This window comes from Bactrocera oleae, chromosome 3 (genome assembly GCF_042242935.1).
Source record: "Bactrocera oleae isolate idBacOlea1 chromosome 3, idBacOlea1, whole genome shotgun sequence".
NCBI classification, from domain to species: Eukaryota; Metazoa; Arthropoda; class Insecta; order Diptera; family Tephritidae; genus Bactrocera; species Bactrocera oleae.
Window position 1 is genome coordinate 16,150,788 of NC_091537.1, and position 26,636 is coordinate 16,177,423.

The following is a 26,636-nucleotide window of genomic DNA, read 5'->3' on the forward strand; positions in this document are numbered from 1 at the left end:
TAGGCATTAGGGGAATACGAACCTACATATTTCTAATAAACATTGACGATAGCGCCAAATGAAGCAGTAAAAGTTTATACTATGAAAAGAACAAGCAAAAGCACAAAAGAGGTGGTAAAAAAATTTAAATTTAATGTTAAGAATTGTTATTAAGCAGAAAAATAAATAATGCGATTTAAAAATATTTAACAATATGCTTAAAAAACTTGAAAATGACAAAGAGAACGTGTAAAAGATATATGTATGTGTTTTCGTGTTTTGTTGTTGTTGTTGAACTGTTTCGTTTTTCATTTTTTTGTGTTACTGTTAGATGGTTTACACGTGTTAGGTTTGTTTCTTCGAACAGAAAAAATTAAAAACAATTTAATTTTCATGTATTGTTAAGCTTATTAATGATAGAGCAGAAATTGGCCTAGGATACAAGCTATACTAGGAAAGGATATAAGTATTCTGCTGGGTCTCTGACATTCACTAACACTCATATTTGTTCTTTGCATTCTCTAACGTGAGAGGGATCTCTAGTTTAAATATTTAACACATTTATAAAGTTTTTTTTCTCCGAACCAGAATCAAGGTGAAGGGACTCCATTTAAGTAGCTTCTCAATAATTTAATGATATTGCGATACACAATTTTGTAATTGCATTGACAGAGAAATCATCTTTATTTTAGTAAATTTAAATTAAGTTGTTGCAATTGAGAATTCAAGTTTTGAGACTTTTATCGGGAAAAAATCTGGTTTCGTTCCGTTTAGAGAGAACATTTGAACGAATTAACATGTAAAGCTCCCAGCTCATATATTAAAAAGAGATTTTATCTTATCTTGGGCAATAAGTTGAATATATGACAACAGCTTTAGACTTCCAATCTGCTACAATCCAATTAACAGGTCTTATAGGTGATATTAGGTTATAGTCTATCTGAAATTCTTAAAACATAAGCTACTAAATGCCTATATAATATAATATGTGTCATACTCTTCATAGCGAAACACCATGGTACCTAACAGGTTCTGTTGGCTTCAGATCTTCAGGTTATCAGATCAAAGCGCCTCTGTAGATCATGCTTTGCTTTTTTAGGTTTCAATACTCGTAACATCTGTTTTTTAGGTTCTCGAAAACCATTTAAATGTATAATATGCAAGTTAATTATATATGTGCAGAACTTCTTCTAATATTTATTTCAGTCATGCTAATCACTTCATTAATGAAAGTCCTACCGTTGGGCATTACAAATTTTTATGAGCTGTTCGTATGAACAGGATCCAAAAAGTCAAAAACTGTTCTACTTGTAGGTATCGTTCTTAGCATCCTTCATACCTTCAATAGGGATAATCGATATCTTATACCTTTCCGTTATTTTAATCAATATTTATTTTAAAACAACATAACATTTAATCTTGCTTTGAAAAAGTATTAAGCATATTCAACAATTTTACGCAAAGCTCATGCGTTGCCCAGCGAAAAAATTTCATTTAATAATTAAATTCGCAGTTCCGCTTATGTTGTAGCGCTAATTTTACGTGTGTATTTTTTTTCGAAACTTTTTTGAATTTTTTTTTTTCAAAATCACCGCTACATATACACATATTTATTTGTTGTTGCTATTCTTGTAAAATAGTTAGTTAGTTTGGAAGCAATTTTTTGCGTAGGCATTTGACCACAGCTTTTAATTTAAATACCCGTCGGTTGTCACAGTGGGGGTCCCAAACGACTGATTTGAATTCGCTTAAACGACCATGCAGTCAACCGGTTAGTTGCCTCACCACTAACGGCCAGCCGAGGGTAGGTAGTGGTAATGGTAGGAGAGGGGATCAATTTGAGGCCCTCGTAAGCCTCGTAACAGTCACCTAAATTTTCGGCCAGTCAGTCAGCCACTCAGTTAGTTAGTCAGTCCACTTGTCCACTCGCTTGCTTGTCGTTCAGCTCGTTTGTCGTACTTTAATGGAGATTTTAATTAAATGCGACATAGAATTGCTCTGCGTTGTTTGATAAGAATTCTATAGAGAATAGAAAAAAACAAGGTAGTAGTAACAAAGTAATAATAAACAAATAACAAATACAACAATTAGGTTCACTATTCAGTTCAACCTGTCAACGTGTGCGACATTTCGACATCTGTGGCAAATTGCCTCTGTTATGTGTTGATTTGCATGTGCGCACAGCCTGACTGGTTTCCCTCCGTTGATTACTACCGTTTATATACACACATACTTTCTGTATTTTTCTTTTTACAAGTTACTTCGATTTACAACGCAAACAAGTAACTTGAGCCCACTTGTGCTTATGTGAGGCGATGTCAGCGGGAAATTGGTTCCACGCTACCGGAAAAATACACTTATATTTCCCGAAACGTAGTCGTGTTTCGTGTAAAGTAAGTACTTAGCGGATATTTTCATAAGTACTTGTTTCTTAGTTCGAGTAGTTAGTGTGACTAGTTAGTTAGTTAACAAGCTTAATGCTTCTTCACGCAAAAAAAACTATTAAAATTAAATTATAAGTAGAATTGATAAGAGTTAAGTTAAGTTGAGATATTGCTCAGATATTAGATAAATAAGATTAAGTGACATCGATCGATAAGTGACCGACGAATCGAACAAACACTTCTTCTTCTTCTTTGGCACTACAATCGGCTCGGTCTGGTCCGAGAACACAAAAATTTGCCTTTGCGAGATCACACCAATTGTAAATTCCAATTGCGAACAGTTCGCTATGTACTTGGTCCTTCCCTTGGATGCTGGGCTTCCGTTGTCCACCCACGGGTCTCGAATCGATGAAGATTTTCGCTGGAGCATGATCTTCCATGCGAACAACATGGCTTAATCGACGTATTCGATGAGTTCTGATCCTTCATTAGATCAGCTCAAAGCTTATAACGACTTTTCATTCAACAAAAAGCATTCAATAACTCTTTAACAATACTTTTTTATTTTCTTTTTACTTTAAAAATTGAAGTGAAAATAATCACAAAACCATTATCTTACTCTCAATTATGGTACACTTACGCTGAACTTTTTGATCTGGCTTCACAGGCGCAAGACACACTTGGCGTCAAAAGTTTGTGACCCTATTCATACAACTGTGTAAATATTTAATCATTTTCATATTTAATACAATTTTTTAGTCTCCTAAAACTCAAAAACAGTAACAAATTACTCTTAACAGTCTAAATGCATACGCAATAAAGCGGAGACTAAAATGAAATAAATAGTAAAAAAAATTCAAGCAAATAAAAATACGAATTTTAAGTAAATAATAAATAAAGAGCAGCGGACAGCAGCATTAATGCGTCGTGGTATCGCTTTGCTCTCGACTAAGAATATTGTGGGCGTTTAATGTTGCTTTTGCTTGTTGTTTTGTATACATTTTAATTTTACATACATATGTATGTAGCTATTTTGTTGTCGTTTTGACAAAAATAAGCTGTTGTACAAACTACTGATAAAAATGTGAAAAGTTATGGCTATATTTACTCAAGCGCTCATGCCGTTACATCAGCGTATTTATTTATTTACATATTTGTATACATGGATGAGTAGTTAAGATTTCTGGATTTGCATAAGCTTAGCATAGGGCGACAAAAGCATTTGTTTTTAATTGTTACTGTTTTAAATAGTTGCATAGTGTATATGTAAGTGTTTGTTTGTACGTAGATGTATATTTGAGTATGTGGTGTATTATTAGATTATAGCAGCTTATTTTCAGTATTTTAGAAAGAAAAGTTTAAAAATAAATTTACGGTATGCATTTGCTAATAGTAGAAAAATTAAATATGTGTATAAAGATGTATAAAAATTATCGATAAATTTCAAATTTCGATTGAAATAATGGAAAATGACACATACCATATTTATTGATAGGAAACTATAAATAAATATTTTCGATTTTTTTCGTATTCTCCGTGATTAGAGAAGTAACCGCCCATTTTAGTGATTTTAATACGGATTTCAAGGACAAAATTAGTTTCGGTTTATACTGTTGTCAAAATAAATTTAAAAAACGAATGTTCAAAAGATTAGTAAAATAAATCCATTTTTATGACATTAAATTGAAGGCTTTATTAAGAATAGTTAGAATGTTTCAATTTATACCAAATATGTACCGTTTTGTTCGAAAACTTGTTGCCATATTGAAAGAAATCTCACAATACCACTCTCTTAGAAACACTCGTCTCTATTGAAAAAAACTGGGACAGTAGAGTTTTACAAGCTTCTCTTAAGGCGAATTTTTCACCAGCAAAATCACTTGCCTTAGAGAGGAACAAGGTCCGGACTATAAAGTGGATGCATAAGATCCTTTAAACCAAGCTCTCGGAGCTTCTGGCGAGTCACTATCAATGTGTGTGGCTTGGCTTTGTCTTGATGGAACACAATGCCTCTTATATTGCTCAAATTTGCAATCCTGGCTTGGTGGCCGTTTGCGCCGGCTTATCACCGTTCTAACACGGCCGTTTTCACTTGATGTTGTACGAAGTTACCCACTTTTCATCACCAGTAAATATCCGCTTCAGCAATGGATCGAGTTTGCTGCGCTGTAGTAAGGATTTGGAGAGGAAAATTTGGTCCATGAGGTTTTTTTTTGTGTTAAATCGTGTGGCATGTCATCAATCGATTTTTTTTTGTATACCGTCTTATTTAAATGGTTCCAAACGGGTTTTAGTCTTTTTATTTTTTATTCATTCATATATCTCTTGGACTTGGACTGAAAAGGCATAGAAATATAGATACTGGTATGGCTTGATGGATCCCGCTAACTATTAATTATTTTTGTTGAAAATTTTGCGCAATTTAACTACCTAAATATTTGTATGTAAATATATAATTGTTATATTATATTATAAGGTAAGTATATTAAGTTTGACACGAAGTTTGTAACGCCCAGAAGGACCTTTAAAACCTATACACAGCTGCCATGCAAACTGATCGAACTCAAATTCTGTATGGACAACTTTTACTTTGCAAGATACCTTGATAAAATTTGGTATGAATTATTATTCAAGGCAACGTTGTAGTCTCCAAATATATTGTTTAGATCGGACCGCTATAGAGTATAGTTGTCAATTAAACTGAACGATCGGAATCAAGTGCTTGCATGGACAAATTTTTCATTTTAAAAGATATCTGCACGAAATTTAGCATTGATTATTCTCCAAGCTAGCCCTACCAATAATTCCTTGAGATCGGACAACTTTTTTATGCTATTAGAAATGCACCTGAGAAGGGTATTATAGCAAAGTTAACATTTTTTCTTGTTTTTAAATAATTTAAGACGCTATAAAATTCATTATATCAAATCAATCTGTGAATTAATCTCGTAATTATAGTTTTTTGCACTTATTCAGAAAACAATTATATGACTGACGACTTTCATCTATACAGCATCACATTGAAATTTGCACAAATCACAAGTCGTGACTTTATACCTACACGATCGAATGTCAAACTTATGTACATACATACATACATACATACAAACATACAAACATTTGTGCACATGCATTCAATTAGTGCTGTAAGTCAGAATGTACTGCCACTTTATGCAAATATTCTTTGCACAAACATATGTTTGAACTTATAAATCACAAATTAGCATACATACAAACTTATAAATAAATATACTTGTATATACGATTTATTGTAGATATATGTACATATATGTACTTATGTACAGTCAGCGAGTGATTCACGACTTGAATGGCAGCTATTATTTTGAAGAACATAAACAGAAACTCAAATGTTAATAACAATAAGTAGGTAATAATAATAAATATATATATATGTACATATTTTTTTGTAATGCAATCGTACAACAATCATATTTCAACCAATTACCGCGCCAAGATCCAAAGTAAAGGCGAAAGACAACACCTGCAGTATGCAAATTAAAACATTTACAATTTACTTTACAACACAAACACTTTTTGTGGCACTTCACAAACAAGCATATTGACATAGGTACATAAATACATACTAACAGCATATTATACAGGTATGAAGAAATAAACCTGTGCATAAAGCAACGTCAAGTAGTGATAACTGCCACTATTTGTTGCCACATTTCGTATTTGAGTGGAAATCTTGTTGCAAATTTACGATTACAATGCTCATAAAAATATTGTAAAAATGCAGCACTGTTCGTATTAAATGTGTCAAAGCATAAATATTGTTGATTTTTATTGTACAATCATTTTTTGTTTCTTTTTTTTTGTGTGTGCAAATGGACTGTTAATTAAATTGCGGCAATTATCGCAGCGAAAACATGTGTACTCAGGTGCTGGAAACGACAGTTTTGAAAAAAAATAAAATAAAAGAAAACATTTTTTTGGTAGTAAAAATATGTTTTTTTATGACCAATTAGACGGCTAACAACATTTTGCAATTTTAGAAAGTGAATAAAAACATATTTCATGTTTCTAAAGTCTGTGGAACAGTTCTATAATAACAATAAAAAATTTCTATACCTAGTGTATAAAAATATAAATGTGTATATATAAAAATTTCAAAATTTTCCACAAAGCTGTGCTCATAACTTACCCGTAAACATATTTTTTATGTGACATCATTTCTTTTGCGCAATAAAATATTTACCCATCATTATTTTCAAAGTTATTTTTAGGAAAAATTTTCGTTTAAGTACTATCTCGTGGTTTTTATGAATATATGTATGTATTTTCGTTGGTAAGTTTCCAAAAAATGTATGAAAGTAATGACACAATAACAAATTTGAGAAAATTTAATTTGAAATATGAATTATAAAAAAACCATTAGCTTTAATGAAACTTTAAGCTCCAAGCAATACCGTCATAAAACTTGAAAGCTTACACAACTTGAGAAATGTAACTTAAATATTAATCAACAACTTCAACAATGTTATTCCTTCATTAAAATACACTATGTGAAAGCTCAAAAATTTTGTTATAAAATCATAAGAAAGCTTACTTAAACTTCAATGCGCTTATACTATGTGAAAGTTCAGTTGTTTTAAGTTTAGCTAAAGAAATATTTTCCAAAGTAATTTACTTTGAAAATTTAAATTAATTTTTTATAAGCTTTAAAGCTTCATAAACGCATGTATGAAAGCTTAAAAAGTGAAACCATACGAAAACTTATAATGAAAGCTTACTTCAACTTCTAAGACTGTTTTGTGTTACTTGTTTTGCTCAAGATGTGTTTTTCCAAACAAATTTGCTTTTAAAATTAAAATATATAAAATTAAAAACAATTTTCCCTTTTTAGCGAAATACACAAAAAAATCTTTTGAGCAATATCTTCTAATATAACAGAAAAACGTTGAAGCAGCTTTCCCTTTTTATGCGCTAAAAATTATTCCAAAATTTGTTGAAAATAATTGTATAATTATCTTCGCATATAAAATTTAAAGCTCTTTTGTGCTTTATTCTTGAAGCTTAAAGCTAAGGGGAACTTTTATTTCTGTATATTATTAATGATACAGTATAGTCTAAATGGTATCCTATATAAAAATTCTGAAATGATATGTTTTTATCGTCATTCCACATAGAAACAGTTGGAGTTTTAAGCTCAGGCGCCCAAGCGCTTAAAAGCTTATATTGCTGTTTCTAAACAAAGTTAATAACCGCCAACGACAAAATGTAAGAGCAGAAAACCTAACATCTAAATTTCATCTAAATTCCTAAATATTTAAAGAAATTCGCTCGTCTACATCCATAGTTATATAATTCTGGTGCTAAACACATTGCCTGAGCATTAGTAGCTGCTGAATGTCTGTAGTAAACCGTTATTATATGAATAATATATCAATGGGTAATAAAAAGTGTTTTATCCTCTATGTGATGCTCTAATTGTTGTGATAAGTGGCCCCATGGACTTAATCAAAAGACACATGGCCACATAAATAATATCTGAAATATCTCAACTTGTATAGTAAATCTATGAGCTTTATTTTCGCCCACAAATTAGTTCTCGTCTTAAACACACAGCCACACATTGGTGGCATCTCTTTCAACCACAGCAGCCAAATCACCGACTCGCGGACATGCCGAGCCCCAAAATAAATCTTTTCCCTGCGAACTGTAACAAAAGTCGAATTTATAGTTCACATTAAACTAAATTATTGCTTCATAATTCTTAACAGACGAAATGCAAAAATAATTTATAATAAAAAATATATTAAAAATTTCATTTAAATTACGCGCATTTAAATTGTGAAAACAAAAATTTTAATAAAATCTGTTTTAAATAGTCTGTAATGCTGTGCCTCTGCCTGGGCGCACATTAATTAGCAAGAAAACGAGAATAAAAACGCCCACAAAAGCGACGCCGCACAGGCGAAAGTAAATATGTGTGATTTTATTAAAGTACTCGCGTAGTTGTGACGGTAGTTTGCTAATAACAACAACAACCCTACGAGATGCTAGCATCCACCCACATCAAGCGGGATGTGTGGTGACGTGATCATTGCGATTGCTAAATATTCAATAAGTACACACTCGTACATTCTCGTCAAGGCGAAAATACTTTGCACGTCACGAGCCTTGGAAGTATAGAGAATCTTCCATATTAACTTCTATGGATATCAACACTGTGTTGCTTTTACGTCATAGACAATACCAAGACGGCTTTGTCCTATCAAGTCACTTTTGCATGTGTTCAATTATTTACAAGATTGCTTAGGTGAATTAAGAGCGCTGTGCAAATTAGCTGGGCGCAGATCCAAACAGCTGGCCAGCAAATACAATGTTTATTTACTCTGAATTATTTTGAAAAAAGATTATATTGATTGCAATAAATTTTTGTTTGTTTTGGGGTATTCTCTAATGTAGGAATTTAAGTACAGGTGCATTTGTTATAACATTAAGGTGTATAAAAAGATCTTTATCTTGATTTTTAACGTTCAGTTTGTATGGCAGCTATATACTATAGTGGTCCTATTTGAATAATTTGTTAAGAGATTGTAGCACTGCTTTGGATAATAATCTATGCCGAATTTCATGAAGATATCTTGTCAAACTAAATAGTTTTCCATACAAGGACGTGATTTGGATCGGTCGGTTTGTATGTCAACTATATGCTACAGTGGTATGATATCGGCGGTACCGAAGAGCGCGTAGGTTATTGAGGAAAAAAGGGCGTGAAAAATATTTCAGATCGATATCTCATATATACTGAGGGACTGGTTCGCGTAAATACAGACAGACGGGCATAGCTTAATCGACTCAGCTCGTCACGCTGATCATTTCAATATATGTACGTATACTTTATAACATCACCGATGTTTCCTTCTGGCTGTTACAAACTTCGTAGCAAACTTAATATAAGCTATTTAGGGTATATTGAATTAATTAATTTTAACGTAAACAGAGAGAAAATCAAAATCCTCAATATAATGACTTTCTCGGAAAATTAATAAAATAATCTCATAAAAAATTCATCCACTAAATGATCTGTCATTAGTGGCAACGATTTCCGATACAAATTATTTTTAAAATTTTGTGAATGAAAACAGCTTAATATAAACACTGACGGTGGTTACAGTTAGTACGGGAAATTGAATTTGAAAATTAGAAAAAATGTTTCCATGAAAATAAACCGCGTTAATCATATAGCTTTCGTAATACTTGTATGCTAAATGCCAAAAATAAATATTTTCAAACATTTATTTATTGAGCGTGTTGTTGTTTATTTGCACCCTGCGGCTAAATTAATTTTCTTATTTCGACTATGAAAATTAAAAATCATTAGGTAATTGAAGCTTTTGATGTTTGCACTGAAAATTTTATTACTATATTCTTGAATAAATAAGCTAATATTTATTTAAAGATTATGAAGTGATGTAATATTTTGAATTTGAAAAAAAAACAAACGTAATAATGTATACCTGTGCATATTTGTGGAAATTTTGCAAAACAACGTAACTTAAATTAGAATTTTTATGATTTCAAGTTGTTAAAATTATTTATTTTTATAAAATTTTTAATAAATCAGGGAGTAGACTATCGTTTAAGGATCTTATTTCCTTAAATATCCATTTCAAAAAATTAATTTGTATTTAAAATATCCAAGAAACAAAAAATTTTCTACTAAAAAGTTACTTAGACACCTAGTGCTTGCTGCAATATGCGCTTGGGCTGATCGTGCCCAATTAACCGCAAAATGTCAACTTAGATTCTAAAGTTATTGTTGAAATATCAATATTTATAGCCGTCTCTCATAACGTTGAGAGTGCCGTTCACGTATTCAAAAATGAAAGCGGCGAATCGAACAAACAACTGACATAGTCGTCAAATATAGTTAGTATAAAATAAATATAGAATAACAGGCATTTTTCCTACTTTATTGTGCTATCAACATACTTACGCTCTCGAATTCAATTAAACATAAACGCTTTGTTATTGTACTCACAATTTAATTTCTGAACAATTTTTTGACAAGAGAACAGAGCAAGCAGAGTATGTCTCTTATGTTTCTTTAGTTCAACGTGAAGATATAAAAAGCTGTTAAGCAAAATTTCTCCATTTGTCTCTCTTGGGACTTCATTTCCGTTACGACACTCTTTACTGACTTCATTACGAAGGAAGTAGCAACTTCCGCTTGCTGCGCGTAATTTCTATTATAAGCTTACATATTTCTGTTATCTTTCGTCTTTATATTTTTATTTTCGTATTTTTAGCAGGATTTCTTAGAATTAAACAATTTCATTTTCTGTTTATGCGTTTATTGTTATCTTTTTATTTTGAAGTGTTCGCTATACAAGTTTAATTTACTCATTAACAACAATTTTATTTCACCTTTAAGTGAATTGAGTATGACAATGTGAGTACATCGCTACTGTGTGCTCTGAGTACAGAGTTTGATATATTTTGTTTAGATTGCTTAGTTATACTTACTTTATTATTTAAATTCGCATACATTTTTGGATTCCAAAGTATACAAAGTATTTGAGCATTTCTTCTCTTTTGATTTTTTTCTGCATCAGCTGTTTTCTTTGTCGGTTATCAGCTGGTATTCCATCGTTAGTCAAATAAATTTTCGAGTGCAAGTAAAGCAAAATAAAAAAACTCAACTAGAAATAATATATACATATATACTTATATACATATGTATATATAAATGTACGTATAAATAAATAAATATCCCCTCAATCTCAAAAATAACTAGCTAAATTCGGTTTTTGCCAAAATTGTGAATTGCTAAATTAAACAGCAATTATTTTTTATTTTCTTGCTATTAAATTGTTTTTTTTTCTTCAATAGAACATAATATAAATATTTTAAGTTTTTGTTATTATTGCGCATTTTCTGAGCTGTCTTCTGTTTCTGTCTTCATTTACTTTGTTGTTATTCTAATAAAGTTTATCATTATATGCGCCTTAAGGTGACACCACACTCTAGTTTTAGCGATTACGTAAAATACGTATTAAATGAATGTGCACGCTTTTCGCACTCAAGTCCGAAATTTAGCTCCGAATTAGCTCATTGAAATTCTTAATTAACATCATTTCGTGACTTGTATTTATTTTTCTGTTGCTAAACAATTGAACATGAACTAGACAGCGTCTAAAGTTTGGTACTGCATAATCAAAACTCTATAAATTGATCTAACTTCAAAATATAGCACACCTTGTGTGATAGCCTAATAAAACGTCGATTTTTTTGAATTAAAAAAAAAATACTGTATCGATTGTTTTGAAATATCGGGGTATATTTATACATGTTTACATGTTATACTATTGTAGATCTCCAACGGCGCTAACAAAGGTCCTCCACTACTCCAGTGATTCCGATCTTCTCCGTGGATAAAACCTAAATATAAAAAAATCTCGCTAAATTCTCCGTACAATGACCTACTATCAAAAAAAAAATCAAAAAATGAGAAAACGACTGTGTTTTAAAAAAAAGTTAAATTTTACTTCAAATTTTGATCGTTTTTAGCCTGCTAAAATTCGATATTTTATCAGATCAAAAAACCTATAGGTCATTGTTGTAGACAGAAACAACAAAACAGGCAGAAAAATGCTATTTCAAGAAAAACGCTTCAGACACATTTGTTTAGAGATTTGCCTGGAGATCGGCTACGTGATTAAAGGAAAAAACGAATTTTTTTGACTAAAGTGGACTTACCGCTTTTTTTAAGGCCGTAAAAGGGATCGTAATCCTACTTGAGTGGTGTAACTACTAAAACACTTCCCCTTTTTATTGTAGAAAGGGTAATGAATCTCTTAAAAGAGATTATTATTAGCTAATTGAACTAGAATTGCAACAAATAGCAGTCCTTTAAATAACACCAGGCTTATGATATACGAGAAATAGAATTTCGATCGACTCCAAAAGCATTTTTTCTGCTATTTGATGTTTTCTCTGAATCTCTTTTTATTTATGAAGTGATAATGCCTTTCCATAAAAACAGATCATGCCAATTCATTAAGACAATGTATTCATCTTGATACACAGCGACTTCAACAGTCGCTCAAATGTCAACTTTGAGCTAATAAAATGTTTATGAGCTTCTAAGTTAATTACCACACCACGCGTTTATCAATGTCTAACGCGCTATTATCTTAAGTGGCAATCTTGCAACATGCTGGCTTGTTGCAACAGCGAAATCACATCGTATTATGAATGGTGGTCGCGTAGGTGTTGGGGCTAAAGTGTCGCTTTTATAGCTGCCACGTAATTGACACCTTGCGAAAATGACAAATAAGCACATGAATATACTTGTATATCGGTTGCATCCATTGAATATTGCTGAAGATATAATAAAATCTCAAAGTTGTTAATTCTATGAGACTACAAAGTACTGCTTTTAAGTACACATAAATCCATACATACTTATGTGCATTTTTATTTTTCTCTAGTATTTTTTGTTGCTTTACACTTTTATGCTCTGTCTCGTCAAGGTGTTGCACGCGTATGTGTACTGTTTCACCACTCTTAAGTGCACATAAAAATTGCCATCAAACAACAAACAAGCCATTTTTATTGCTCTCGCGCACATATGGAGCTACAATTTAATTATTGTCACAGCAGCAATAATATGTTAACAGCAACAGCAACAGCAACAACAAGAGCAACAGCATGGTCTAAATTCTATTGCGTTTGCACAAAGTTGCATGCATAAATATATGTATGTGTGCGTGTGTAGTACCAACACTTTGCTGGCTTGTGATTTTTATTGATTTCATTTGTACTTTTTTGCACTTGTTTTTATTTCCTACGCACACACACTCACAACGCCTCCTCAAAAAATCGTCTAATTCCTATGCATAAGCACATACATGTATATATGCACACATACATATGTATATGTACATATGTAACATATGTCTGTATGTTTGTTTGTATGCACGATCGTTTCATTTGGCTCTTCGATTTGCGCTTTGGCACGTTCGTTCGCCTCAACGCTATTAAATCCGGTTGTAAATTGCGTTTTCATTCATAAAAATAAAGTCATTATTATTATCAGCGGAATTTGTTCAATTGGCTTTTTGCTTCGCTTTTTGCTTGGTTTCATATATGTAGTTAAATTTTGTACAACATAAAGTTACTGCAGAAAAGTTTTTGCTATGAACGATTGCAGTTTTATTTGATGGGTGATTTATTTACAGGTTTGCAATCACCAGTAACTGTGCATTAATATAATTGCTAATGAGTTATTTATGTTCATTTTGAATTTATTTAGAACTTTTATGATATTTATTTTCATATAGTAGAGCACTTTTCTTTGGAAAAAAATAATAAATATAAATTTGGATTAATATTTTTCGTTAGAAACTTGCATAAAATTTAGTTTCTTAGTACCCTATAAAAGATGAAAACACGTTTGCTAAAATAAGAAAATGTATTCATAACATGACCACTTCTCTGCCATGTACTCAAATTTGACTCGGGCTGAGATAAAAACTACATTTTAACCCAATTTTCCATACACTTGTTATAAGACTTGGCTGGTATAGCCTTTATTGCCTTTAGCAAATGGTATTGGCTCATTTTGGAGAGCAATTTATATGGACCAGTCTGAGTTTAATCAGATGGCATATTTTGTCCTAAACGTGGTTGGTTTAAACATATAAGACTGTAAATATAATAAATTAAAGTAGATAAATAAATATTAAGAGAACTGTCAAATAACTGCAGTTAAATGCTGTCAAGATATCAACAACAAAAAAGTTGCAAATGCTTGACACCTGAAAGTTTACTATCAAGAAAATTTTATTTGATTAAAGCATAATTTTATCCCTCGCTTAAACACGAATCTTTACATATCTAATAATTTTTTGCTGTCAAATTTGTTTGTATTATGAATTTTATTTGTCTTCTTAGCTCTTGCAAACTATTTTTGCGAATACTCACTTTTGAATATTACACTGTGCAATTTATTTTAAGCTTCTCTGCTATATCGCTTCATTTTTTATATTTAGTTTGTCATACAATGACAAGATAAAGTGTTTTCTAAATCTAAAAATATTTATATTATTTTTTTGAACGTATTTCAAAAATAGTTTAGAAACTTTAAAATCTCTTTTCCACATGTGTAACTTAGGCTAGGTATAGTTGTGTTCAAAACAAAGCAATATCGTTTGAAAATATGTAAATATATATATTTTTTTTTTGTTTGTGATATGCGTTAATATATATGTTCAATCACCATGCAATAATTTTTGCTGCCTCGGTTAGATTTTCTTTAATCATGTCTCACAGGGTATCCGCTAATGCATAAAGAAATGTAGTGCGTGACTTGCCTTATTGGTTTTTGACGTGTATGTAAAGTTTCAAATGCTCTGATTATTTATGTATTTTTTTATTTCCATTATTTATAAATATTAACTTGCAAACCGAGGAAAACTTATCGCATGCCTGTATTGCTGCCAGCGTGACTGCGAATCGGAATTTATGCGTAATTTTTCAAATTGTTTGCTAATATTTATAAATGTAATGGAATTTGTTTATATGTAAAAAAATAATGCATTCGATAATATTTATGTCTAGGTTTCATGTTTCATTAAAAAGTTTTATAAGAAATTAATTTATGTATAAACAAAAAATCGTTAAGTGTGAGCTGATTAAAACTAAATTATTAACTTTGAAAACATACATTTAAAAAATACATATAATAAAAATAAAAAAATTATTGTAGTAAATTACAAAGTTACAATAAAAGTTAAAAAAAATTAAAGACTTTTAATTTTTAAATACATTTTTTTTTTAAACTTAAATTAAACTTTTTTTCATTTTAAAATGTTTGGCATTAAACATCAATTTTGTCAATTAAAAAAGGAAAAAAAAGAAAAAAATGTCTTTGCAACTAAAGCAATAAATTTAATAAATATTATTCATCGCATCACAAAACGGTTGTTATCATTGTACATCTATTTGTTCTTCACCGGGTTGCGAGTGTCTAATAAAAAACGGCTTAAAAATTATATTTTCAACCCAAATTTGTATTTTAAATTGTAAACTTAATTTTTACTCGCAAAATCAGAATGGATAATATATTTAATTTCATAGTTGGAGTAAAAAAAATTTATTTTTTTTCGAATTAAAAACTGGAATAAAAAACGATAAAAAAATAAATATATTTCTAATCGAAACACAACACAAACAAACTAAAAGTAATTAAATATAAATGAGACAAGAAGTACTAAACTATGTGGAGTACATTGTAAGCGCGAAATAACTCAAAATACAAAAACACAATTTTTTAATTCTAAACATGTGATCCGATATTTAGAATTAAAATTTTTATTCCTATTTAAAAATACATTTGTAATTTTTCATCCCGTCTTTCAGATTCGAAAATTTAAAATTATTTTATTTAAATATTAATGCCCTTATTTTTTCAATGTATTTAATAATATTATATTCATGTTTTATGCATGGAGGTAAATATCGAAGGCGATAAATCGATAAATTTATTTGAACAAAGTTAATCAAGCAGCATTTGAATGTACGCTGCAAGCCAACTATCAGTTCATTAATAATATTGTATCATTACAATAAAAAAATATATAATTATATTTAGTACAAAATATATAATTATATTTTTTTATTGTTTAACATATTTGATTTTTATTTTCTATTGTTACTACATACGTACATTGCTTTTTAAAGCAAGTACTTAAGTACTTGTTTTCAAAAAGTTTAAAAAAAAAATAGACTATATGTTATATACTATTTTTTAAATAAATAACTATTTTTTCTTGTTGAAATTTTTCGACATACACTATGTTCATACCTGTACATATACATATAGTATGTAATCATTCTGTGCGCCAAAACTAATTTTAAATCATTGTAAAACTAATTACCGGATGCTAACGCTGATACGTGTGCCACCAGCAGCTTCAACAGCAACTAGTCGAAGCAGCAAAAACTAGCAACCAATAGCTGACAAGCAACAAATCAATGTCAACTGATGACTATTTATTTTTCTCAATTAAATTTTTTATGGCAATAAATTTTTTATAGCAGCTACACTATGAGCATTTATTGTCACACTGCAGCAATCAATGCTTATAAGATAATGCTTAAAAAACTTAAACAATATTTTTTGCTTCGTAATTTTTTTTTGCTTTTATATTTAATTTGCCATGTAAATATTACTTTATTGTCACTCGTCGAACATACCACGTCACTTTATTGCCACACACACGGCCGGCAATGGGCGGCAGCAAATGTCTTCGAAGCAAAATTTAATATGCATATGATCTGTAGATATGTATGTATATATTTTTAATGGCCAACTCACTAGTCGATACAGCTGACGATTGTGCATATTTTACATGTCAGCAATTTCAATGGTACTCCGATAATGATTTAATTGCCATTTAATAGCACATATTTAATAGGATTTGAAATGACAAGCAAATACAAGAGAAAAATTGCTATAAAAAAAATAAAAATAATAAAAAAATTATAAATAACATCAAATTATTGCTGAGGCTTTATTGCTCTGTGTGCATTTTTTGTTGTTAATTCATTCATATATATTAATATGTATGAATGTATATGCATGTCTAGATGGCAGATAAATGCCGCAACTAAAATGCCGACATGCCTTGGAAGCTGCAGCTATTTCCATGATGCCTGTACACTGACACCATAGTACACTGCAGTGCGTTGTATGCATACTTTTTGTAATGGCTGTGTCTTTTTTTCCAAACACAAAAGCTCACTTATGCACTTACAAGCACATCTGTTTGTTTATACATACTATAATTGCATGTTGCTTTCATATTTGTATGCACAGATATACTTACATTGGTACATATGTATTTACATATAATATTGTATATTTGTGCTCATGGAATGCGGCATTTTTCATGGTTTTACTTACTTAGTCGTGGAAAAAGTGCAAGTTATTGCTATTTAAGGCACTTTAATGCATTTCAAATGAATAAGTACTTATGCATGCGTAAATATGCATTTATGTGTGATTTAATGCAAAAATATTTATTTACTCTAACGTATGCATTTCTTGCGCTTTAATTTGGTGAAGTGCAACATTTTTGTCTCTCAACCTGTAAGTGCATTTTAATCAATTCACTGAACTACTTGAAATCGTGTTGAAAGTTATTTAAATGGGAAATACCAAAGTCATAATTTTTTTTTGATTAGTTTTTAATGTGTTAATTTAATTACTCTTCATTTTTTATGCATGAACATAAATATCGAAGTCGATAAACCGATAAATTTATTTGAACAAAGTTATTCAAGCAGCAATCAATGTACGCTGTCAGCCAACTATTGGTAAAATCACTGTTTAATTAGTCAAATACGCTAGCAGAGATGGCGCTTTACCTATGAATTTCTTAAGACCCAATTGGCAATTCCAACCGAAACTCTTGGGTAGGTGTGATTGTTCCTGCCTTTCTTACGTAAAGGACTTAAGAGTTGTAGAGTGCGTTTGTGTTAGCTACCATGCCAATTCTATCTGCGTATTTTGTAGAACTTGGTAAACAATAAAAATTCAAATTATTCAATAAATAATAAGCATAGAGATACAGACTTTCAATATTTTTTAATAATTCCATCAAAAATCTAGAACTTTTCTATAATATTTTTATCTATTTGTAAAGCCATATTATCCCATTGGCTAAGTTAAGCTATTACAACAAAAAATAATTCAAATTATCACCCACGAAAATTTCCAAAACTTTTTAAAATATGGATAAATAGGTATAGTAAAAAGAAATAAATTATTTTTGCATTAAAATTAAGGTTTTATTTAGCATAGTTAGAATGATCCGATTTAGGTCAAATATGCACCGTTTTGCTCGAAAACTTATTGCCATCTTGAACGTAATTTCATAATGCCACTCTTATAGAAACCCTCGCCCTTATTGGCGAACACTTCACCAGTTGATAGCGATAGCATAATCATACGACATAGTCAGGTAGTAATCACTAGGTGTCAGGTCCGGACTTTAAGAGGATTCATAAAAACCTCCCAACCAAGCTTCCGGACCTTCGAGCGAGTCAGATCAGTGTGGCCTTCTCTTTGTTATGTGTTTTGTCTTGGCTCGTGTCCATTTTAATTGCGTACTCAAACAATACTGAGGCAAGCAACCTGATAACCCGATCGCACTTATACAACGCGAGATACAGATTACTACAGCCAACTATTAGAATAATAATAAATTCATTTTTACTAGATTCAATCATAGACACAAATTATATATAGGTAATATGATCAACTCAAGATAGTTGCTGGTTTCATATTCGCTAGTTCTTAACAGACAGTCGGTTCTAACAACAGAGTAACACGGTACTTCACTATTATCGATTATCTAAATTTTAATTATATGGGAAAATCGATCGTACATCTATTGCTTTCAGCAGCGCTTCCTCGATAGAATATTTTATAACTCGAAATAGTTTTACGGGAAAATCGGAAAGAGAGATCCGGCCAAACTGCTGTTAAGATGACGACTTGTATGTTTAAGTTTTCATTCAAAAAATTATTTCCCAGTTGGGTCACGCTACCATAGATTACAAAACATATTCAGCTAGTCCTTTTTTTACACACGTAAAAAGTATCTCCTTCATTCAGCGGGCTTAATTTCCTCTCTTGATATTTTGTCTTAATTCTGAAGTTGATGAAGAAATGTTGTAAGATCTGTTAAGGTCATACAAAGATCTGTAGAACATATGTAAGTGTTTCGAATATTTCGAAAGATAAGAACTGACACTGATATTGAGGGCAAAATATGTATATACTAGTTTTCTCCAAAAACTCTAAACAAGCTTAGTTTTTATAAAAAATTATGCATTCTTTTTCACCTTATATCATGCTCTCCTTTGTTTGGTTTCATTCCGGAATTCTTAAAGCTATCACTTCAAACAACCAATGCACTTTCCAAATCTATTTAATAAGTATTTCAAATGAGGAAACGAACATTCTTTTCCCAACTCCAAATCGAATGCTTTTCCTGTTTAACTCGCTGGCGCTCACGAAAGCCAATAAAAATATAAATTTTATTAATAACAACAATTATTACACAACTCAATAAAAGGCCATGATGAGCGTGGATTGGTGCAGTGGTGCCACGTGATGCGATGAGGTGGAGTGGGCGGCAATGTGTCGTCCAAGTAGTAGTGTTTACAAGAAAACATTCTCACATTTCTATTGTAAATTCCAAAAGCGTCGCCGCAAACAACGCTGAGCAGCAGAAAATAAGAAAAAAAACTATAAAAAAGGATGCAACAAATTAACAACAACAATGTATCATATATTTATGTATCTATGTCTGTTTGTAGCATAAAAAGTATTCCAACCGTCTTATGCATTTTGCGTTCGGAATGTATAAATCGAAAAAGAAAGCAAATAAACCGACAGCAGCAACTTCAATAGCCGAGGAAAGCATTTAAAGAGAGGAAGCAGTTGTCCACACTGTGGCGCTTTAAAGAACAATACACATACACATATTTACAATATATTTATTTGTACATATGTATGTATACAATCCGTTCTACTCTTGCGTCTATGGTGGTTTTTGTGCGGCGGCACGCGCATAGAGATTTCATGTGGCGGAGCGCCATCAACAGCACGCCTGCAGGCGCTTTGCCTGTTGACTGGCCACGATCACCGATCACCTCTAACTAACCATCAGTTTGATAATAGCGCGGCCAACTTTGGCGCCATTGTTTTGCCAGCGTTTATAAGACACACTGTTGTGTTGTATGTTGCATTGTGTCGGCGCTGATTTTTTATGCGACTTGTCACAAGTACGTATATACATACATATTTGTATGTACATTTGTGCATTTGTCCAATACGCACGTCCGACACAGTTTTTGAACGCTTCTTGGATGTGAGTGGGAACATTTCGTTTCGTTTGAAGTTTTTTGAAAATTGTTTTTGGCTGAGAGACGCATGAAAGGAATAATAAAAAAGTATGCATGATTTTTTTTCATTTTTATTTTTTTCAAAACTTATACTAGAAATAAAATAATTAAAATATGTAGTTAAGTGTAAAGATATCCAAAATTGTATATATTTTTATATTATATTATTATTGGTTTTTTGTGAAGTTTGTATCAACAAGAGTTCGACGTTTTTTTGGGTCATATTAAAAGAATGTTTTGAAGCTTATTAGCAAAGAGGAGTACAAACTTTATATTAATATTTTGTATTCTAATTCGGCTTAAAAAGTGAGAAGATTTACTTTCTAGATCTTTAAGTACCGGACAAGTGCTGCCGAATCAAAAAATATATTTTCTAGTACTCTTGTAAATTTTCATTTCGATAAGTTTTATCGAATCGGAATTCAGAACATTTTTCAGTATTGAAAATGTTGTGGATACCAAATCATGGCTACAAAAATTTTGTTTAAGAAATAAGTGGTAAAAAAATATCAGTTAAAAAATAGTATAAAAAATATTTTTTTTAAATTATTTTTAACTACACTTTGTAATGTTAATTTTTCATATTTTATGTAATTAAAAATAAATTGGTAAGGATTTTCGAATTTTAAATATATTTTATATTTTTAGGGCAATGCAAAAGCGTTTGAAAAAAGTAAAAAGTGAAAGAAAATCATAGTAGGTTGAAACTAAAGATAAAATAACAGAAATGAAAGGAAAAATAGTTAACGAGTGCTCAGGGGTCGGCAAGAGGAGGGCAGGGGGTGGTCTAATATCTAAGGAATAAAAACATTACCGGCAAAACTACGAGTCCTATGGACTAATAAAAGTATCTACAACTTTTGTATTGACACTTTTTTCATATCCTCAAAATGTATGTGAAAACTTAAAATAACCAAGTTTTTTTTTTTATCTATTACAAGAATTAAAGTTTTATAAAATTTGGTGTAAACTAATGTTATTATATCCCAAAAAAACTGTAACTGTTTTTATATAAAAACTTTTCCATCTTATTTTCACTTATTATCGGAAAAGAACCCAAATATTTAATCGAAATAACTAAACTTATTAAAATAAACTGCTTGATAAACATAGTTATATCAATTCATACAGTAAAAAAAATTAAAATCCCGCTTTTGAAAATTATTTGTGCGAGGTTTGAAAGTCATTTGAAGATAATATTTAAATTTTTTGTGTAATTTTATTTAAATAATTTATATAAATTGTTTATGTACAAAATTGCAAATTTAATTACAAAAAATTATCTTAAATAAATAGAAAATTTATGCAAACGTATATAATTTCATATAAGTATGCTTCATTAATTGCTGCTCTCACTAATTTACATCTACAACTCTCATTCTAATTCCAGCCCGCACACTGAGTTGTTATTGCGATGGCAGTTGTCCCGACAATGTTATAAATGGCACATGTGAGACCCGTCCTGGTGGTTCCTGCTTTAGCGCAGTCGAAGAAGTCTACGATGAGATCACAGGCACATACGAGGAGGAGCGAACATATGGTTGCATGCCGCCAGAAGAGAATGGCGGGCTGTTAATGGTGAGTAACACAACACAGATGAACTGTTTTGATTTGTGCGACACTTCAACTAAACTAATACTTCTCTCATAATTTGTTTACAGTGCAAAGTTGCCGCTGTTCCCCACCTGCATGGCAAGAATATCGTCTGTTGTGATTCGGCTGATTTCTGTAATCGCAATATCCACCCCGAATACACACCGAAGAGCACCACCACCCCGCCCGAATTGCCAGTAAGCTCACAATCCATACATTACCTGCTCATGCTGACCTCACTGATTGTCTGTTTGACGATATTTGTTGTGGTCCTGCTGATATTCTGTGTAATGTATCGGCGTCGCGAAAAGCAAGGCAAACAGCCAAGACTCATCAGCTCCATGTGTAACAGTCAAATATCACCGCTTTCGCAATTGGTCGGTCAGAGTACGGGTTCGGGTTCGGGTCTGCCACTGCTAGTGCAACGTACCATCGCCAAGCAAATACAAATCGTACGCACTGTGGGTAAAGGACGTTACGGCGAAGTGTTTCTGGCTAAGTGGCGTGATGAACGCGTCGCCGTCAAGATCTTCTTCATGACCGAAGAGTCTTCGTGGTTCCGTGAAACTGAAATCTATCAAACTGTGCTTATCCGACACGAGAATATACTCGGTTTTATTGCCGCCGACATCAAGCATATGGGCAGTCATACACAAATGATGCTCATCACCGATTTCCACGAAAATGGCAGCCTTCATGATTATCTCTGCACATCGGTGATTACACCGCAAAAGCTGCAATTGTTGGCCTACTCACTCGCCTCGGGTTTGGCACATTTGCATGACGAAATCGTTGGTACACCCGGAAAGCCGGCTATAGCGCATCGTGACATCAAAAGCAATAATATACTCATAAAGCGTAATGGTCAATGCGCCATTGCCGATTTCGGACTGGCCGTTAAATACACCTCGGAAATGGATGAAATACAAATCGCACAAAATTCACGCGTCAGTACGCCACGTTATATGGCTCCAGAAATGCTCAATCAGACATTGAATCAACAGCAATTTGAGGAATTCAAACGCGCCGATATGTATTCAGTTGGTTTGGTATTGTGGGAGATGTCCCGACGTTGTTACACACAAGTGCCCGGCTCGAATACGACCACGTGCGAAGATTATGCATTGCCCTATCACGATGTGGTGCCAGCCGATCCCACATTCGAAGACATGCACGATGTGGTTTGCATTAAGGGCTTCCGACCGCCAGTGCCGTTGCGCTGGCAGGACGACGATGTTTTGGCGACCATGTCGAAGATCATGCAAGAATGCTGGCATCCGAACCCGACGGTGCGTCTGACGGCGTTGCGTGTAAAAAAGACACTCGGACGCCTAGAGTAAGTCCGACCGACGACAAAAGAGTCGGTCAATCAGTAGCGTTACGCCGCAGCAGCGTGTAAAATATGCGCACAGCGGTTGGTCGCAGTAGCCATGTTACTAAAGTTGCGTGACAATTTAACTTTTAAGTGATTAGCTATTTTAAGTTTTAATATTAAGCGTAGTTTTAATTGTGCTTATATATTTTTTTAATACCAATTTTGTTTAATCAAAATAGTTTTAAGCTTTTAGATTTAGTGTTAATGTGTACTTGTTTATATGAAAGCTGCACTTTGTAAATTTTCAATAGCATTCTAGTGTTTTCGTTGGCAATAATTTTAGCTTAGCATAAGTTTTAGTCTAATTTTTCTTAAGTGAGAGTGTGCGAAGTGGAGTGTAGGCAGCTTTTCCGTACTGAAATAGGCTCTAAGAGCTGCAAGCAAAACGCGTTAATACGCATAATATTTTTCGTAAAACAACTTGCGACTTTTCAAAAAAGTTTAGCTAAACTAACCATATATATATATATTTTTTTTTTTTGTAATTTGAAGAATGTTCATTTTTTATAAAAATGTTAATATATTTGTAATATGTACACGATTTTATTTTTCCACTGCATTATCGAAAATTGTCCAAAAATTTCTCCTTGAAATTAAATATCGCAATTGTATCACTTCAACATCAATTAATTTTGTATGTACCTCTAAGCGCATTGTTATGTTTACTTGACACTAAAAACTTATCGATAACGTCAAATCACCATTCACTTATTTATTATATAGTTTATTAAAAGTACCTTAATTTTTTCTATTTCTGATCTAAATATTTGTTTTTTACACGGTATCAATATGAAAGCCATATCAAAAATGTTCTTTTTTTTTTAAAGAAACGAATTTTTTGTGGTTCATAAATATTGCTATACAAAAAACGCGTTTCTAATGCAATTTCTTTGAGACGATTGTACTACTTTAATTAATGTGGCCAAAATTTGTTACTTTCATGTTTATTGCGCATTGAATTTTGTTTGTTTTCACTATTTTATGCTTATGACCTATAAAATTGCAAGTATGTTGCAGCATATGTATTAAAACGCTTAAATATTAGAAACTTGGCCTTGAAATGGTTGTTATAATTGCCTTTCAATAGCTTTGTCACAGCGAAAACTATACATACTTAATATTAATTATAAAAAATAAAATAGTTTTTAGTAAAATTTGTAACGAATTAACAGAGGAGTCTTTATAAGCGAAAAATGTGCCAGCAATTAATTTATAAACAATTTAAATAAAGTAATAAATAAAATTACCCGCAAAATTTGTGCTAAAAATACACTATAACATACTTTTTGAAATAATTACCTTAAAGTTTTTGAAAAAGTATTGCCTTAACAGTGAAATAAAAATTAAATAAAATGCTGAAATTTAAAGTGAAAAAATAATAAATGAAGAAATGTTATAAAAATATAATAATCACACTTACTAAAATTAAAATTTAAAAAGTGTAATAAAACGGTATAAAGTATGTTGTTAAAAAATTTAACACATTACTTGTTCATTTAACAAAAAATTCACTAAGATAATAGAAAAAGTGTAACATTAGTCGAATCAGCATCGAATATTGAGAAAAATCAGAGCAAAAATTTATAAATATACTTGTATGTAAAATATTCAAAAATCAGTCGAAGCTGCCTTATTTTGCATGAACATTTTTCATACGCAACAAATTAGAGTAATGAAATAATAAATAAATATACACGTGAAAAAAACTAGACCAAATTTGTTTTATCGAAAACTCATTTTTTTTATTTTTATTATATTTATGAAAACTTTCCTTCACAAAAATTGAAATAATATTAGAAACATTGTTTTACTGTCTCACGCATTTTATTTTTTATTTATGCATATATTTGTATGTCAATAGATGCAGCGCAACAAACACGATAAATGCAAAATGTTTATATTTTAAGAAATTAAACAAAATGTTTAATATAACAACACATTTGTATAGAGGAAAAAACGCAAATGCAATGACAAATCTCAATCTCAAAGCAGAAGACAACAAGTGAAGCCTCAGGCATAAGCAGTGAGCTTAAGCTTCGACCTGACTTATGCCTTGATGAAATGATTTCCAACACAAGTTTTTGTAGTCAAAACAAAGCGCAACTCACTTTTCATGAATGGTAACCATAAAGCTTCATTTCATTTCTTTCAATGCTGTAAATAGTTTTTTATTTAAAATAATTTTAAAAAGAGCTAAAATAAACTTAAAAATAAATATAAAATATATATTTATATAGTTTGCAGTCAAAACTGTTAAAAAAGTTTTCAAAAATTGTTCTAACTGATATTGTTTGTTGTTTTGTTGTACTAAAGACGCTTTGTAGCACTTACAGTGCTTTATTGCTGCTGCAAAAAATATATTAACTACAATTAAAATAAACTAATCGATAAATAACTAAATATTTTATTGCAAAACTTTGTAAATAAGGTTTTTCTAGTTGTGTAGTGCAAGCAAATATTGAAAAAAATGGTTTTACAATATTAAAAAAAACACAATAAATAAAAGATATGCAGCTAACAAAAAATAAACCACTTGCTTGTAAGCATACCTAATACAGAGTTTATATAAACTTTATTTGTATGTATGAAAATATTAAAACCGTATACAATTTTACGTTTAACATAAAATATATAAGTGAAATAGCCAATAAGTTGATGACATAAAATAGTGCCGCCACATTTCTGGCTAATTGTACGTGTAAAAATAGAAAAAAGTGTTAATTTGTGTCTTTTAGTATACACTGTAGTAGTACATAAGCCATATTTACGAATAATATACATAAAAACATTATATTTAATGCTTAATTTATGTAAATCATTTACACATAAATAGTTGCAATGCAGTAATAATTTACTTTACGTTTGCAAATTCATTAAAAAAACAACTAAAATAAATACAATTATACTATATATTATATTATATAACGATATAAATATGTTAAAATACAATACATTTAGTATTCTGTATTTATTTAAATTTAACAAAATAGCTGATAAGTTCAATTATTTCAAAAATAAAAATAACCACACAAAAAAATTATAAGAAAAACAAAAACGGCGTTTTATTACATTTTTTATAGCAGGATTTATTTTATAGCAAGATCTTTTTTATAGCAAGGTATTTTTTATAACAAGCAAAAACTTGAATTTTCTTTAATATTTGGTTAACTTTTTGCATAGAAGCAAAACCTGAAGCAGTTGCTGCTGCAATTTTACCCAATTAAAAAACATGCAAAATAGCACAAAAATCTTCAATTTCTCATATTTTGTTGCGAAAATATTTTTAATTTCAATTTTGAAGCATGTTAATGCGAAAATAATATAGCAAGCAGCGCTGTATTTTTACCTTT

At 31.0% G+C, this 26,636-nt stretch overlaps 1 protein-coding gene across 2 annotated transcripts in view; it reads left to right on the plus strand.

Moving 5' to 3' along the window:
* tkv (serine/threonine receptor kinase thickveins) overlaps window positions 1-26,341 on the plus strand; it is a 207,463-nt gene extending 181,122 nt beyond the window's left edge. For both annotated transcript variants that reach the window (XM_036366900.2, XM_014233623.3), the window contains 2 exons: window positions 21,709-21,896; window positions 21,980-26,341. In XM_036366900.2, coding sequence (XP_036222793.1) covers window positions 21,709-21,896; window positions 21,980-23,251 — 1,460 coding nt within the window. In that variant the 3' untranslated portion in view covers window positions 23,252-26,341. The remainder of the gene's footprint in view (window positions 1-21,708; window positions 21,897-21,979) is intronic.
* Window positions 26,342-26,636: the final 295 nt, after the last annotated feature.